The sequence below is a fragment of the Cryptomeria japonica genome, chromosome 9 (genome assembly GCF_030272615.1).
Source record: "Cryptomeria japonica chromosome 9, Sugi_1.0, whole genome shotgun sequence".
Lineage (NCBI taxonomy): Eukaryota > Viridiplantae > Streptophyta > Pinopsida > Cupressales > Cupressaceae > Cryptomeria > Cryptomeria japonica.
The window spans coordinates 385,012,198-385,029,998 of record NC_081413.1 but is presented as its reverse complement, the minus strand read 5'-3'; the positions used below and the strand labels follow the sequence as shown (position 1 = coordinate 385,029,998).

The following is a 17,801-nucleotide window of genomic DNA, read 5'->3' as shown; positions in this document are numbered from 1 at the left end:
TTAGAAAACAAAGGAGGATTTGTGGCCTCAAGCCGGGTGGAGCCCTACAAGCCAGCCATGTACTATTGGCTACACTTGGACACTTTTACAGTAACCACAGAGACAACACCAAGGAAAAAAGCAAGGCAAGAACTGGCAGGAAGCTTAGAAGATGGAGGAGAAGAAGACAACAATTCTGAGGAAGAGGTAGAGACAGGGGGAGAAGAAACATACATATCATCTTCAGAAGAAGATGAAGGAGAATTTAGGATGGAGCCAATGGGCATGGAACAGGAAGGAGAACACGTAGGAGGGTCGCGGCAGGTAGGGATAGAGAGCCGTATGGAGGGCATACCAGCCGTACCAGGATGGGGAGTAAGGAAAAAGGTACTCTTCGAACCAGCACAGATTCCCATCACAACACAGTTGGTAACTGGAGTCACAGGGACCCCATCTCAGTTAGTAGACTTGCGGGGACACGCTGGGGCCCACACCCTCCATATAAGCACAACCAGGGGCGTAGAAGCGGCTAGAGCTGTTGCATTGGTAGTAGCACCCATAACTGATCCACTTGCAACCATGGAGGTAGGAAATACCAAAGAAGGAATACACGGTGAAGAGCCAGAGGGAGACAAAGGAAAGGGGACTGAGGAAACAGACATGGAGACAGAAGCAGACAGCCTGCTAGCAAGATTCCAGATGGACATAGAGGTTCCACCTCCTTCACCATCATTGGGGACTGATCAGTAGGAGAGCTAGAGGATTTAAGGAATCGGAAAAGGGCACAGTACGTCCTCACCAGCACCAGCAGAGGGAATCCAAGAGTGGGAACCAGTTGCGCAGAATTTTCTTTCCGAGTTGGAAGTAATGAGGGCAGCCACGAAGAGGATGATAGATCAGTCTTGAGGGTCTGATATGCCTGCTATAGTAAGAGCAGCGGAAGCACTACTGGCGTTTATGACAGAAGGCTGCGAGAGGGAGTTCTTAGAGAAAATTAGGAACCAAGGTTGGCCCAACACGGGAATTCCAGAGATAATAGAAGAATGGGGAATACCACGGATCCTTAGTGAACATACAGGAGGTAATCAAAAAGTAATGAGAGCTCTCACTTCCATAGAACAGACCTTCCGTGCTACATTCTTACAGCTCCAAAGGATGACCTGGGAAGCAAACAGAATGGAAGGAGTCCATACCTTAGCCCTTCAGCGAGAGAGTGAGCTGAAAGAAACGATCCAGGCTATGGAGCAAGAAATGGTTCAAGAGAGAACCATGCGACGTGAAACAGAATGGAAGTTGGCTACCTCTGAGAAGGACCGAATGGATGCACTCAGGCTTCTGAAAGCCACTTGAGAGAAGCAACTTCTTGCTGAGAGGGACCTGAAGATACTCCGAGAACGGACCACTACGGGAACAGGGACGTCCTCTTGTCCCTCTAAGTAGATATTTCTTGTTTAATTGCTGTAGTGTTCGTCTGGAAGACGAACAAGTTTTGGGGGGGGATGATGTAAGCCAGTAATTAGTAAATAAGGCTTTTTAATGCTTTAATAGAAAATAATAGTATTAAGTTGTTTCTGCGGGTAGTTAGTTGCCGGACGGTTGGTGGCCTAACCAACCGCGAACTCTTTATATTGTAAACTTGTAGCACATTGTGGGGACATGGGATTTGGAGATGAATATGATATACACCTGTGTTACGCAAATCTATTCGGGTATACTGTGTTGTGCGCTATTGGTTCCATGTTAATGAATTGTGATGCTTTGGTATTGTACATTGTATATTGGTGTTCCCTATGCTACCACCTGAACCACTTAGGCTACTAACAAAGTTGAATGTTGAAATGTAGAAAGACAAGGTCGTTGAGGTGTTTTTGAGTTAATTTATTCTGCTTCTTTATGTAGATGGCCTCACACAAACTCCAATTGTGCTCACAACAAGTTTAATGTCTCCTTAAGCACTTTAGCATGGTGGACCGTTAGTCTATTTAGTGGGATCTCGTAGGCTAATGATTTAGGGTTAGGGGACTCATGATGACGATTTGATCCAGCTTTTAGTCGGGACAAGTGTTTTATTGACCTTAGTTGGTTGAGATTTGCATAACACCCTTTTCAGGAGTGGGTTTGGACAGTTTTCCCATACTATTTTAAGTGTCATGTTGGACACCGACTTTGTCAGTTAATAGCGTTTCTATTTTGTGAATTTGGTGGATATATTGGATGGTGACATTCAAGGCTTTAATGTGGTCCAGTTTATTTAATTTAAATAAGCTAAGATACCAGGTTCTTTTGTTTTAGCTTGGGTCCTGGTACGGGTATGGTTCAGATATGGCTTGGGTTCTTATTGGGTTCTTGGGTTCTTTTGTGAAGGACCCACAAAGAACCCAGGCACCCAGGGCTGTACCCAAGCATAGTTTCATAAATTAAAACCTCAATTTCACTCTCACAGCTTTGTGACATAATTTTTTATTAGAATATGGCAGCAAGCAAGCAATTAAATATCATTTCAGTTGCATTTGTGAGCTATAAATATGAACATGGGGTTACTAAACTTTATATCAGCATTACTGTGATTGATTTCAGTTGATTTACATTATGCATATGTAGCAGCTGTTTACTTATGTTTTGTGAAATCACTTTCCTTTTGTTGTTAATGATTTGGCATTTTGTCAAATGTTTGAAAAATGAAATTGAACCAGCTTCTGCACTTGACACAACTTGTGGTAGTGGCAATCCAATTGATTGTGGTTCCATGAAATCGAACCAAATGTTGATATTGACCTTGATGCTTTTGATGAAGAACATGAATATTAAAATCGATTATAATTTGAATTTTCATTGTGTAATGACATTTTGAGACTTGAGTATTTTCATTTTTGCTATTTATGAATGAGGTATCAAAATATTCTATCTTTTGATATTTATTTATATTTATAAGCAATTATGAATTTATGAGTATCACTCTTCTTATAGTTTATATTTTATAAATTTGATCTTTGAACATATCTATAATATTTGTATATATATAGATATATATAAAAATATATGTACACATATATATAAATATAAATATATGTATACATACATATATATATATATTTATATGTATACATATATACATATATTTATATGTATATATATATATATATATATATATATATATATATATATAAATGTATACATATAAATATATATAGATATATATGTATGTATACATATATTTATATTTATATATATACGTACTTAATCGGTAACTTAGTAAATAAGTTAAGTTATAAAGTTAAATAAAATATTGTTATTTAAGTTATTTAATATTTGACTATATGGGCGCCCAAGTTAAAATTAAAAGTGCAAAGTCACAAATATTAAATAAAATGATTTTATTGGAGTGGGTGCTAACATTAGTGAGATATAAGTTTTTTTAAACTTAAATTTAAAAAGTGAACCTCTTAAACCTCTTGGCTGGGCGCCATGTTTTTGGGAGCCTATGAAAGATAGTTTTTGAGCTTATTTGGGGAGGCTTGGATTTGATATTTTGCAAATAGACTTAGCTGGTTGAACTTGTTCATCCTATGGCTTTGTGAGGACAGAAACCCTTGCAAGGAACATCCTCTACGTTAGTGAAAGATCTAATCTAGAGTATTCATTGGTGGTTTCATTCAGGAATCACATTTGGGCTTTATTATTGATTAAATTCTTCAATTTATGAGCAACAGATTTACAAAGGAGATTGAGGAGATTAATTGCAGCTTGAGGGAAGATTTATCATTCTTGGGCTGGCTGTACAACTGAAGTAGGGACATAAGGGTTTATGGAGGAAGGCGATTGGGGTTTAGGGAGTTGGTTGCTGATTTGTGGCGTCCATACTTGCAGTATCATATCTACATCAAATCATCCCTTTGGAGGTGCACTTGAGGGTGGCGTCTAGGGTATATATGTACCAGTTGCTGGATTTCCTGTCTTCTATCAATATTATTTCTAATCAGCAAATGGGGTGCATACTACAACAAGAAGCACTACAAGGTTTGCACAAAATGCAAAGGGTTAATCTTTGAAGATTTGGGGTATTTGTCCCTTGATCTTGCCACCAAGAACATATAAAATAAGATATTCAAGAGTTAGGAAGCAAACCGTATTTTATCAATAATTGTAAATTCAAGATTTGTAACTTGCAAGATGCATGTAAATGCTCCAATTTTTGTTACCTCGTGACTGAGTGGTTCTTTCTCGAATAGCCATTGACAAAGAAAAAAGCTTCCCCCTACTAGTCCTATAATTATGCAATTCCTAAACAATGAGGTCTCTAATCTTAACCATAGGTGTCATCCTCTCAATGGATGTCATGAGGCCCTACAAAACCTCTCCATTAAGTTCTGGAAAGCTATTTGAATAGAAAATTCAGGGTTGAGGAAGTACCTCATTGTATGAATGGATTGGTAGAGTTGATTGTCCCACCTCTGGTCAATGATCTGCCAAGTGGGATCAAAGTTTGTACGCTTATAATAGTTTCGGATGGGCCCTTCCATGACCTCTTAAATGTAATCCATTGGGTGTTGATCCCCATCTACCAAGTGTAGAACTCTAACCAAGGGCTCAGACACCTATAAATACAAACAAATTAAAGTTACAAATTTGTAATGAAAGTAAATACTTTTAAGGCTTAAAAATAAAAGATTCAATTTGAATTTTAAATTGAAGTTTTGAGGTTACCTTGATGTGATCTTTGTAGCTCTTTGTGCAAAGAGATTATCAAAGAATTTCCATGCAATCCTCTTTCCTTCAAGGTTCTTTGAATATGATGAGTCTAGCCATTCTTGACTCACAAAAAATTGTTTTAACAAAGTCAACAAACCAACAATCCTTTGCAATGTTAGGAAGATCGTTGCAAACCTTGTGACACCTAATTGCACTAGCTCTCTCCCTTTGGTGTGGTCTCTCATCAAAGTAAGAGTCCAATGGTGATTATAAATAAATTTTGGCATGTTTCTTGCATCTTCTACAGCCGGTCCTATCTAGTCAATTTTGCCTATCCCATAAAAGGTCAAGGCAGTGTGCTACACAATGGATCCAAGGGAATGATCAACACCTCTCTTGGAGCAATCTCCCAATCATCACATACACTGTTGCATTGTTAGTTATGATATGCACTACATTCTCTTTGCTCACCTCGAAGACAACTTCCTCTAACATTAGACTCAAAGTTTCTGCACCTTTAAGATAACTTCCTTCAACATTAGACTCAAAGTTTCTGCATTTTCTACTTTGTCAGATGTATTAACTGACTTCAAAAAAGTTACCTCACCATTTGAAACTACCAAAAAGTTGATAAGGGTGTGGTTGTTTCCAATTGTCCACCCATTTGAAAGAATAGTGCAGCCATGCCTTTGGCATTGTTTCTTTTGTTCTCCCACAACTAACTTTGCATCTTTAATTGCATCCATGAGCAACTTTCCACTTAAGCTTTTTCAAGAGGGCGCCTTGTAGCCTTTTCTTGCAAATGCTCCCAATACGAGGTGTTCGCCATATTGAAGGGAAGGTTGTTGAAATAACAAAAATTGGCATGAGCCTTATTTGCTTCTTGTTGCACCTCCTTCCAATGATGGTTGTGCTCTAGGCATGTTTCTAGGTACAAAAAAGTTATGTGGTGTTCTTGTAGGTGCTCTACTCGAAGCAGATGTGGTGGATGCCAATGTGTTTCGTATTTGTGGACTGTGAATGGAGCCCACTATTCCTTTGAATGTCATATCGTTATCCATTTCAGCTTGCAATTGAGGACACAAGCGCTAGCTATGGATGCTTTTGTCTTCTTCCTATGAAGTTTTTTCTTTTCAATCAATGCAAGGTGTGCATTTATCTCATATCTCTTTTGTGGTCTCCTCACACGGTTGGCATCATGTTGAGTAATGTCTGCAAAATGGTATTTGAGGCAATTGATACCTCCTTGATATAGGTCTGCCATCTAATGCAAGTCATTGTCTTAGGTGTTGGTCCTTGTATGACGTATTTCCAAGTGTAGTCTCTAGCTCCAAGGGGATGAGTTCCTATAATTGGTATCAATTGGGCTGAGCTTGAGCTTGATGTTGAGTGGGAGCTTGATCTAGAGGCCAAGGTTCTCTATTTGCCATTATATTTAACCTACAAGTATAAGTATGGCTTATTTAATTTTTAAATACAAAAAACCAGCATAAAGTCAACATAAATTATTGTAGACTAGCATAATTTGATATAAATCAGCATAAATTTAGTATAACCTTGTGATTTTATCCCAAAAATAAAGTATAAATCAGAAAGATAATTCATTTATTGAAACAAATTAGTGATTTCATTCAAAAAATCAGTATAAGTGAATACAAAAATGCTCATAAATCCAATTTTTTGCAGTGTTCCACGGAAACGCGTTTCCCCCTCCCAGGCTCAAGTCCCCCCGTACCCAAAACTTTTTCCCTTTGTCCCCCCGTCCCCGAAGCCTGTTCCCGCATCCCCCCGTCTCCCCGTCCCCACCATCCGTGGAACACTGATTTTTTGTAAATAAAATCATAATTACTACTAAAGACCATGAGACTATGAACTGTTTTAAATTTTAGCAGCTAAAATAAATTTAATGCTTGGAAGAAAAAAAGAAATTACTAATCTGCCCTTGAAGATTTTCGAATCTACCCTTCAAATTCACGTTAAAATCCTTGCAATTATCTCAAATGCATGCAAGCATGTTTTGTTAGGAAGTGTGAAGGGTGTGTTGGGCGCATCCAAGGCACATCCCGCATCCTTGCCATGTATTGTGAGTTCATTCCATGGACTCACCAAACTTTTTCAAAAAACTCGCCCAAAACATGCCAAGTGAAAAAACTGGTTAGTACTCACCAAGTCTGCCATCTATGGTCATAACTTCCAATGAGTTTGTAGATTAGTGAAAGTTTGTCATCATAGATGCACCCTTTGATGCTGCCTTTTCAATATGACAAGGACCTAATAACTTAATCTAAGAGATATTTCAACAACAATATGACAATGGTGGATAACTGCATTGATCCAACATCTATGGATGGATATAATTGATAGCAATAAAATGATGTTACCAATGCATGTACAGAAATTAGTCAAAGGTTATCATCATAGGTGCAACCTTTGATGATGCCTTTTCAAAATGATAACTGACTTAATAGCTTAATTAATTTAAAAGATATTTTAACAAATTAATCAATTGTAGTCTAGTTGGAGCTGACTGTAATAAAATTTTAAATGCAGACTGCACGCAAGTACTCTCAAAGCTGCTCAGTTTTCAGCTTCCAGAAGGATGGTCTTGTTGTGAAAATGGCTTAAAATACTTTTTGCAATCCTTAGGACAAGATGAAGGAGCATTGTCACTTGGAAATGTGTGGGTACAGGTGCTGGGGACAACATTTCAAATCAATGTACAGGAGTAGAAGAATAAGAAAGAGAATAAAATATGTATATTGTAAATATAGATACCACCAGGAGTGGTTACAGGGTTGATATACTTATCGTTCTGGAGTTTCATGGGGACACAAACTCAAGCAGGTTGAATGGACAAACCCAAAGTTACATAATTAAAGCATGAGAAGAAAGGAAAAACTCAATATGGTATTGTGGAAGAAATGACATCCTATGGGCCACTCCAAAATTGCTGGAATCCAACCAAACTATGCTAACAAGCCCAATAAGAATAATCAGCTTACTTGCAAAGACTCTCTGTGGTACATAAAGGAGTACTTATCCAGGAGAAAAGACCTTCCCTTTTTCTCATATGCATTTATTGTTGAATTTGAAAGTACTATAGGTATTCTCCACAAGTTCTGTTGCTTTTTGCACTTTACATAAGCCCTGTTTGAAAGTTTCTCACCTTGCTTTTGCTCTGGTTAAATTAGATTCTGTTTCATATCCTTTGATTTTTGAACAAATATTGGTGGCGGGGACACAATTTGTGTAAATGAGTTTCAAAGGATACACAAAAGTTCTATTGTGTTCTAAAATTCTAAGGATGTTACTATCCACATTTCTGGCTTCATAAACTCAATATTGAAGTCCACATGAAACAATTGAATAGCTATTCTGTATAAAAGAGATGTCCAATGAAAAATTTATACAAATTGGAGCCCTAGCACGGCCAATTTCAAGAAACCAAATGCTTTGTTTGGCTAGAATTCAAGTGTCAGAAAATAATTAGCTGTAACATGAGCAGCACTATATATCATATGAATATAACTGCCGCTTTTGCCATATCAATACCTATCTTTAAACAGCCATGATTGAAGTATCCTAATTTTCCATTTGCTTTCAAATCTAAGACATGACAGGATTGTAGTTATATTTTCTAAATTAAACATGAGGGTCAAACTCATGAAAATTCTCTGTTTACCTAGCACGCAAGCTTTCGTGGGACGTGTCTATATCCTGTTATCTGTGATTCTGTAGATTTTTAATATCTTGTCTTTTTGACGGGATTGATGAAAAGTTTAGTCGATAAGTAAACTTAGATTTGTTTTTCTTTTTAGTACATTTTGTATTTAATTACTTTATTGTGCGTATCCCAAACTTGACCTTGTTGCGATTTTATAGTTTGGAGATTGGGAAGGAGGGTGGTGGCTCAATTGAATCTTAAAGTCCCTTTTTCCGTAGCTAAATAGGGGAATGGTCCTCTATAGTTTTGTTTGAGATTCTGCAATGTCTCCAAGGTGTGTGTCTCTGTGTTAGTTTAGGAGTGTTATTGATGCAGGTTATCATGAAGGTATAGTAAGCTGGTCAAATTGTTCATTTTGACTTCTGAAGTTTTTGATTTGTGAGCTTGAACTTCGTCATGTTGATGCTAATAATCTTTGTTGAGGTTACCTTATAAAGCATTTACAACTTGAAATAGAGTAATTATTAGATGCTAATTCCATTTGCTTATAAATATCAATTTTATATCTATTGTAGCGTTATATATACCATCCATGCCACTGAGAACATTTGTTTTTATTCTGCATAGCTATTTATATCCTTCTGCTCATTTTTATGATATTTTTACCCATCATATTTCCATTCATTAGGTTAAAGATTTAGTGTTTTTAGGAATCGACTGGAATACGGCATTTCTTATGGCATGTCAATTATTGCAATTTATACCTTTCCTCTAAGGATTGTAAGTGTAATAGCTATATATTTCACACTCTCATTTGTTGTATTTGATCTTCTCATTGTGATGCCTTGCATGGTCAAGATTTGCTCTGTAGTACTGTACTTTCTTAAATAGGTGAACATATGTACGAATATACAGTTTCTCTTCACTATCTCTTAACCAAAGCAATTGGTCTTGTTGATATATACAGTTCCTACTGTCTTACAGAAGTAGATATTTTTGAAGAGCTTTTTGATATTTTTCACAGGTCCTTATTTTGTGTTCAGGTCAGAGTTTGCTGGATACATCGTTATTCCCTCAACGGAGTTTATTTTTTCCGGCATTTCGAGGCGCACTAGCTATGTTTTCTGCTTCCTCCTTAGGTATAGGACCAGAAGAATATGCAAAGAGAAACTATGCGAATAATATTTCAGAGTACAATACAGTTCTTGGATCTCTTACTGTGCAGAGAAGGTATAAGCTACAGTAAACTATAGTATTGGGTAATATATATTGTGCATTAAATTTTCCTGTAGCATGTTTGATTTTTTCCTATAATCGATGTGCTCCTTGATTAAGGTTATAATACTTCTTGATTGAGGATTCATTGGTGTGGGAAGGGTTCAGATATTTCTTGTTGCGGGATGTCTATGATGACATGCAATTGGATGGAGTCCAGCCGATTCGGGACACTTTTCACACATTGATTGTAGGTGCAATGAAGGGAGCACGATTGCAAGATTCTCTTTACTTCATGGATGAAATGAAATCCATGGGCATGGCGCCAGATGTAAGTATTGCGTTTCTGCAAGTTATTGTTGCAGCTCCTGATGTTGTGTTCAGAATGAAATGACATCAATATTTGCAGGAAACTTGTCATAAGGAAGGAAAATATTTTTTATTCTATTATAATTGAATTAATAGAACTAAACGAAAAATTCATTTAGTTTAAAATGCTTTTGACTAAGAAATCAAGGTTTGATCAAATGGTGAAATCTGAAATTCAAGTTACAAGAAAATGTCTCAACTGCAATTTTTAAATCTTATAAAAACAAAGCATAAAAGAGATCCACAATAGTGAACCAATATAATTAAGGTACTTGAACATACAATCAATATATGCATATTTAGTCTATGAAACTTTTCTGCTTGGAAGCAAATTTGATATCACAGTTCACACACAAGTGGATGAAATATGCTTGAACTTCAGCCATAATGGCATTGTATATGTCAAAGGACTGACATGCTATACTTATTGCTTGGATGCAAGCTGATTTGCTTGTGCAGTAAAAGGAAATATTCAGAAATGTTTTAATTGATGATAAAGAATAGTGAATTGGACTAAAAGGTCATATAGTTGTTGTACATAGGTGTATGTAAGGCATCTAAGTTGATGTTAATGAACTAAATAAAAAATAAATCAAATACTTGTTAAAAAGAATAATTTGGCAAAACCAATTTGGTTCATAGTTATTAACCATTAGGAAATGTTACTCATCCTTACTTATTGCTCTACCATCTGGCAAGACCTGTTAAAGAATGCCCTATAGAGATTCTTTCAAAGCTATGAATCTTTCTTTCTCAATATTGGGTGAAAACTTTATAAAGCTTCTTGAAGTACTGAAACAATCTAGCCTAAAAAAGATTAAGCCTTATTCTTTAGAGCTGGAAAAATTATTGATGAGCCACAACTAACCTTGGAGGATATGTACTATTAAACAATTCTTAGGATACGGTTTATGTATCACCTACTATTCATCTTTGGATAACTACAAGGTTGATTCGATCTTTGATACTCTTGTATTATTAATATAACCTTTGTATAAGTGAAGATTGAAGTGGTTGATGGAAAAAAAAAATACTTTGGCATCCATCACTTTTCAAGGAGTCTTTAGTCCAATAGACACCTTTAACAAAATGGCCTCTAACATTAATGGATACATACATACATCTTGTTTATTCAAAACAATAGAGAGTTATTCTCTGTGTCTTGGAAGTGGCATAACTTTTATTTTATCATGGAAATATCTCAAGCTCAAGCATAAAACTAATAAATGAAAGGTCCTTGAAGCAGAGTTTATTTTGCACAATCCTTCTTTGGAAAAGTAGTTAACAAGAGATTTTACCGGACAAAGAATATGAAATAGTCTAAAAGATAATCATGTAATCTCATTTACAACTACATATAGAAAGAAAGAAATTACTTTAATGTCCACGGATGACCAAAAGTAGGTCAATGGGATTCAAAAGAACAACAATTTACAACAGAAAGTTTTAGGAATAAAAACCTAGAAAGGCCCCACAAAGGGGAGAACAAAAACAAAGAAGTGCAAAACAAGGGGGGACCGCCATCATGACTGGTAAAAAAGTAGTACAAATAGCCACAAAAAGCCAACAAGAGCCCCAAAGATCAAATGTTGAGGATATTTGGAGATCATCAAGTATCACTGTCTAGACTAGAAATGATGAAATCATTGATCAGTATAAAGGGATTGATACAAGATCTAATATTGCTCAGTTGGGAGTACCAATGGCTAGGAGGGTTAAGCAAGGTTCACCTTCTAGGATCACATCTAACATTGAAGGCCAAAGTAATCCTTGTAGTAGTAAAGAACTTGTAATATTCATCTGCCCTTATGGTTGGGGGGTGGGGGTGGCTGGTGAGGAGAATGATGTTGATGAGGAGAAGTTGAAATACATTGTTAGGAAGTAGGACCATGATGTTGAGGGGGGATATGTTGAGCTAGAAGCTGTGAGAGATGTTGTCTTTCAAGTCTATCTGCATCTGTAAGAGAAGTAGAAGTATCCAAAAGCTATTAGAGTCGCTGGTCTCCTGTATGTGTAGGAAGAAGGAGGTGATCAACTTGGGGGCGCTCTAGAATCTTGAGAGATCTCATATAAGGATTTGTGTCGAAGTGTGATGGCCTCCCTGAGATAAAGAACCAAACATGCTGGTTGAATATCTAAAGAAAGTGTAGAGATTTTTGCTTGAGTCCTTGTAGAGCTAATAATATGTCTCCTAGTAAATGGGACATTTGAAGACTAAATGCTCCTTGATCTTCATCATCTATAGGGAGCAAAGATTGCAGATTTGGTTATGGAGATAAATATACTTGTAATTGGTGGGAAGCACACCAGTTTTTTTGTCAAGGGGAAACTTCAAGCCATATGACCAATGACATTGGAGATAGTGAGGATGGCATTATACCTCGATCAATAAGGGATGCTTAAAAAGTAAGCTTCAAGCTAAGCAACATAGGAGGGGAGGTCTAAGTGACTTGGATGTATTGTTTGTAGATGTCCCTTCTAGCATTTATAGTGATGGACTCCTTGAAGGAAGGAATTGAGGAGTGTCCAAGGAAAAAATGAAAGAAGGTATTTTATCAATAAAGATGCCAATAGAAAGGAGTGAGCTAGTCTCAAAGTATCAACAATGGCGGGGCCATATTGGATCAATGAAGCAATCCTCTTAGAGGAATGAAGAGCTAAGTATGGATATCTGTCACGACTAGAAGCAAAATTTCCCATGGATTGATTTTGTGTATGCAGAAAGTAAGCCAAAAGATTGTCTCAAAGCATCATGGTTGTGCAACAAAATTAGCTTGGATAATGCTATTAGGAACAATTAGCTTGCACTTGGTAATGTACTATAGCATGAGAGTTTGGACCCTCTCAATATGAACCCAATTAATCAATCTTAAGCTAAGCCTCCAAACCCTAAATCCATACAAGATCGTAGACTTGATGATGATATCAAATAGACATATCTTTGAAGGGATATCTTGGAAGTGGATCTAGAAATGTTGACATTAAAAAATAAAGAGACATATTGCTTGCAAAGACATGAATGTGAGGCATGCTTCATGTTGAAGAGAGACCAGAAAAGACAATTAGCTTGCACATGATAATGTGCTATAGAATGAGAGTTTGGAACCTCTCAATATGAGCCCAATCAATCGATCTCAAGATAGGCCTCCATACCTTAGAGCCATACAAGATTGTAGGCTTAATGATGATATTAAAAAGACATCTTTGAATGGATATCTTGGAAGTGGATTTGTAAACAGTAGACACTAATGTTTGAATATATAGAGAGGCATACCCTCCCCAAAGATGCAAATGTGAGGCAAGCTTCATGTTGAGGGACTAGAAAATTGGAATTCCAAGTATAAGGAGATGTGATCTCCAAGGCTGCCCCCCTGTAAAATAATGGGAATTTGGAAATATGTTTGGAGATGTTGAAAATCATGACCTTAGCTTTACTAAGCTTGACCACAAGCTAGCAAAGTTCACAAAAGCAAGCAAGGGCATCAAGTTGCCATTGTAACTTATAGGTAGTCTAACATCCCCACTTTGAAATAGAATTTAATAATAAATAATAATAATAAAATTAAAATATTAAACATTAAATTAAAATATAAAAGAATAATAATTAAATTAAGTTAATGAATGGTCAAAAGACATAAAATGAAAAGCTGTGACTCCCTCAAACATCAGATATAAAAGGGAGAAGAGAGCCTCATTTGAGGTGAGATAATTTGGGGAATCTTCATAGCATGATAGTGAGGATGTCTTTGAGCGCCCCCTCGAATTGTTCTTCATACTTGGCTCACTTATGATAATTTGTAGTTCTTCGTTCAATATGTCAACTTGATTGTCCTTTTCAAGGATGCTACTTGAAACTTCTTGCAATTCATTCTCAATAATCTCCTTTTGTAGCATGAATGAAAATTCTTCAAGGAATGAGTCGCCTTCTTCCTTGATTGCTTGTTCAAGACTTTGATCATTGCTTGCCACTACTTGAGCATTCTCAATTGTTCCTTCAACTTTCATTCCATTGTCTTCTTCTTCAGGGGCAAGGCATGGTGAGCTATCCACTGAAATATATTGATCATTAGGTGAACTTGTATCATCAACTTGCAATTGCCTTCACTTTCAGATGGTGTAGTAATATCTTGTTCATATGTTCTTTTGAATTCAGCTGCAAGGTACACACTCCACGATTTGTTCACGATGCACTCTTCTTCGGATAAGACTGGCATTCCAAACTGATATCTGGCTTGGTTGATGGCCATCTCACACACTGAGCAAGTAAATTCAGAGCGAGGTGCATTGTAAGTCCTACACCACAACGGTAGCAATATGTTTTCTAAATGCATTTCACCATTCAAAACAAGCTCACTTTTGATCATCCATGAGAAGCTTGTAAGAGGATCTTTTTTCTCTGGGACACTGAAACTGCCTTCTTCTGCTTTTGGCCTAGGAACATCCCAAAAGAAGATCTTTCCTTGTGCCGCCGATTCTATTCTTGATAGGTATTTCAAGCAATGCATTTCATCATGTTCATCTGTCTCATGGATTCGACACTGCCCTGGCCTTGCAAACTCGGACAATCTGCGTGGGAATAGTTGTATATTCAATCTCCACCAAAGTTGAGGAATATCAACTTGTTGCTCATCATTAAACTGTTGTTGTTCCTCCATTGAGAAATCTTTCCTTTTTTTGAATTTTCTGTTTTTACTTTTTTTTTGGATTTTTTTGTTTTAACTTTATTTTTTTGATTTTTTTGGAATAAGAGAGATCTTGAAATCTCAAATTTAGCTTCGAAAGCTCAACTGGTTCCAACCTGCTTCCTTCTTTTTGCAAGTCCAACCGACGACCCAACGGTCACCTCCTTTCTTTGTACCACTTCTGTTGAGCGTTGAGAAAAGGCTCTCCACTGATCTTCCTTGGATTCAAGAGTTCTCAATCGCTTTGACGCCTCTCTTTTGCCTCAAGTCTGCTGAGCGTGAAGAGAAGGATGCGAATCCTTAAGATTGCTCCTTTTAAATATGAATTGAATTTCAACTGATCTAACAATCATCGCAATCATGCCCTTCTTCTAGCGCCAATTCTGTTGATGTGTTTTTCATACACATGCGAACATAAAAAAATACTTTAGTATCTTATCCTCTCTTGAACAAAGTTTCCTTGAATGCTGAAGATTTTGCCTAAGGATCAATCGAGGCAACTCCAAGGTTCTTGTATGTAGGGTCTCTATGTGTGGATAAGCTCTTGTGGTATGATGTGATTATGCTGGATTCACAAAGGGACTTACGTTTGATTGCCTGAACGTTTAATCTGCTGGAACTTGAGTCCTAACTACTCACTGAGAAATAAAGAAATATCAAAAGATACAGGGTTTAGAGAATCTAATCTAAGACCTAGAATGTAAGAAGGTAGATGAACGATTAGGTGGAGTCCTACTGGGTTGGGTCTCACCATCATGTTGAACAATCCGACACCAACTCAGTGCAATCTTCTAAGGGATGCTTTGAATATGTTCAAATCGTTACACCATGAAACACTGATCACCATTCAAGTTAATGCATGAACAATAGACGCATAACAATTCGAGAGTAAGCTCATTCAATGCCAGTTGACCACGCAGGGCGCCCTTACAATTAGTAAGAGGCTAGTGGTATGGACTAGGTGGATTCCACACGAGTGCATTCAACAATTTTTCTCCATTCAATCTAATTATCTATCATCTAATATGAAGATTCAACAAGAAACCATGCACATTGCAAAGGGACAACATATTTCAGCATATCTTCAATGAAAATGGAATCTTTTACAATTAAGGCAACAATTTCTTGCCTTCTCCTACTCTACTCTAACTTCTATTCTATTGACTATTAACTTATTGACTATTGGCTGTTCTAACCACTATTAACTAAATATTAACCTTTACAAATGAAGAGCCAGAGCTTTATATAGAGAGCTCTTTACTTTTCAATGGCTCTAATTGATTTACAATCAATGGCCAGGATTTCAAGATGAAAACCTTAATTAGGGTTTGTTACAACAAACTCCTCTAGCTAATGATAAAATTACATTCAATGCATAAGAACCAATAGGAAACAGGGGTAGGTACATCGGAGTTTGTGCCTTTGTGCATAAGCGTGATTCACTGAATCTGGACATGCTGATGTGGACCTTTCTCACTGGAGGAGTAGTGATTGGGATGCCACCTTGTTTGATACTTGCTCTGTGGTGACCTTGGTCGATCCTCCATCGTCCTTGATGTACTTGATGAACGATGTACCCTTCCTTGACTCTCTTGTGTTTGCCTATGAGATCCTCTTGAAGAGGTCCTCCTTTGACCTTGATGTCGAAATATCCTTCTTGAGATCCTCGTTCCGATCTCCTTCCAACCTGGTCCTTCTGATTTCTTTCTTTTCCTTGATGAACTTCAGCTTGTGGAGATTGTTGTCTTGTAATTGACAAATCTGGAATTCACTCCTTTAACTATTGGTGGATCTAGTTCTTTAAGTTCACTTTTTTGAATCAGGTCTAAGCTGGAGACATGTTGATCTTTTCTTGAGAATTCGCCTCTCGACTGCTGAAGTTCGCTCTTCAAATCTGATCTTGTTGGATTTAGCTCCTTCTAAAATTCGCTCCACATCAGCTGATGAAAATTCACTTCTTGATCTACTTTTTAAATTCGATCTAAAGAAGAAAGATTGGATGAATGATGAAATGACTAATGTGTGATCTTCCTTTATAGGCGCTTACATAGGGGTTTGCACCTTCTTGATGACAACCGACTTGTCCTAATGAATAAAATTAATTGCATCCCTTCCAAAGCTGGCCAACTTTCTCATTAGGAATTCAAAATTGTTCTTGGTGCCAAAAAGGTGAAATCAGTTTTATCAATGCATCAAATGTTTTGTAGGCCGACTTGCTTGCTTAGTCTTTCCTCCATTCTTTCAGCTTATATCATGAAGCACTATACCCTCTTCATAACTTCGCTCTTGTACCTTCAAGAGGTACATGTCCTTGATAGCATTTCGCCTTGGTACCTTAGAGAGGGACACAAGCGATTTTTGAAAAATGATGAAGTTTTGTTATCATTTGATTATTCAATGGAGGCATGCTTAGTTGTTATGATCTTTAGGACGTTTGGCCACTTGAAATTACCTTGAAGAAATCCTTTAACGTGCCTTTATTAGCAAATCATTCACCATTAATGCATTTCGCTTTGGTACCTTAGAGAGGGACACGAGCGAATTTTGTTCCCAGCTGAATTCACACTCAATTCCTCCTTTATCTTGCCTTAGACTTGATTTCTTAATTCCTTTCTCACCATGATCAAGTGAATTCGCTCCCTAACTTTGCTCAGGATGATATCCATTCAATGCCTTAAGTGAGATGGGAGGTCCTCCAAGAGATTTGCTCCTGTACCCTTGGAAGGGTCAGGAGCGAATTTCTTCTTTTGACTGAATTCGCCTTAGACTTTAGCTTTTAGATCCTTCTTCCACCACAATCAAGACAATTTGCCCTCAACTTCGCTTAGGACAAGATTCGTCCAATTGCTTGAGTGAGGAATTAGGAGTTTTCAAGGATTTCGCTCCTGTACCCTTGGAAGGGTCGGGAACGAATTAGAGGTATTAGGCTTGGATATCTATTAAACGATCTCTCACCTCCATTCACGTTGCCTTGGCCTTAGAACATGCTAGCAAATCACCTTACGGGGTCCCCTTGTTCAAAATGTTGGATCAAAGGCAATTCTTAACAATTTCGCTTATGTACCATAGAGAGGTATGGGATCTACTAGGAAATTCGCTCCTGTACCTTTGGAAGGGACAGGAGCGAATTAGGCAAACTTGCACAAATTCCTCACTTTGTGTCATTCAACTTGGTTTGAATTCATTCCCAAGGGCATGTATAA

General features: G+C 37.2%; 1 protein-coding gene across 2 annotated transcripts in view; it reads left to right on the top strand.

The window, feature by feature from the left end:
- LOC131072739 (pentatricopeptide repeat-containing protein At4g35850, mitochondrial) overlaps positions 1-17,801 on the top strand; it is a 254,154-nt gene that overhangs the window by 32,669 nt on the left and 203,684 nt on the right. For both annotated transcript variants that reach the window (XM_058009014.2, XM_058009006.2), the window contains exons 2-3: positions 9,376-9,562; positions 9,716-9,878. In XM_058009014.2, the coding sequence (XP_057864997.1) occupies positions 9,376-9,562; positions 9,716-9,878 (350 nt within the window). The remainder of the gene's footprint in view (positions 1-9,375; positions 9,563-9,715; positions 9,879-17,801) is intronic.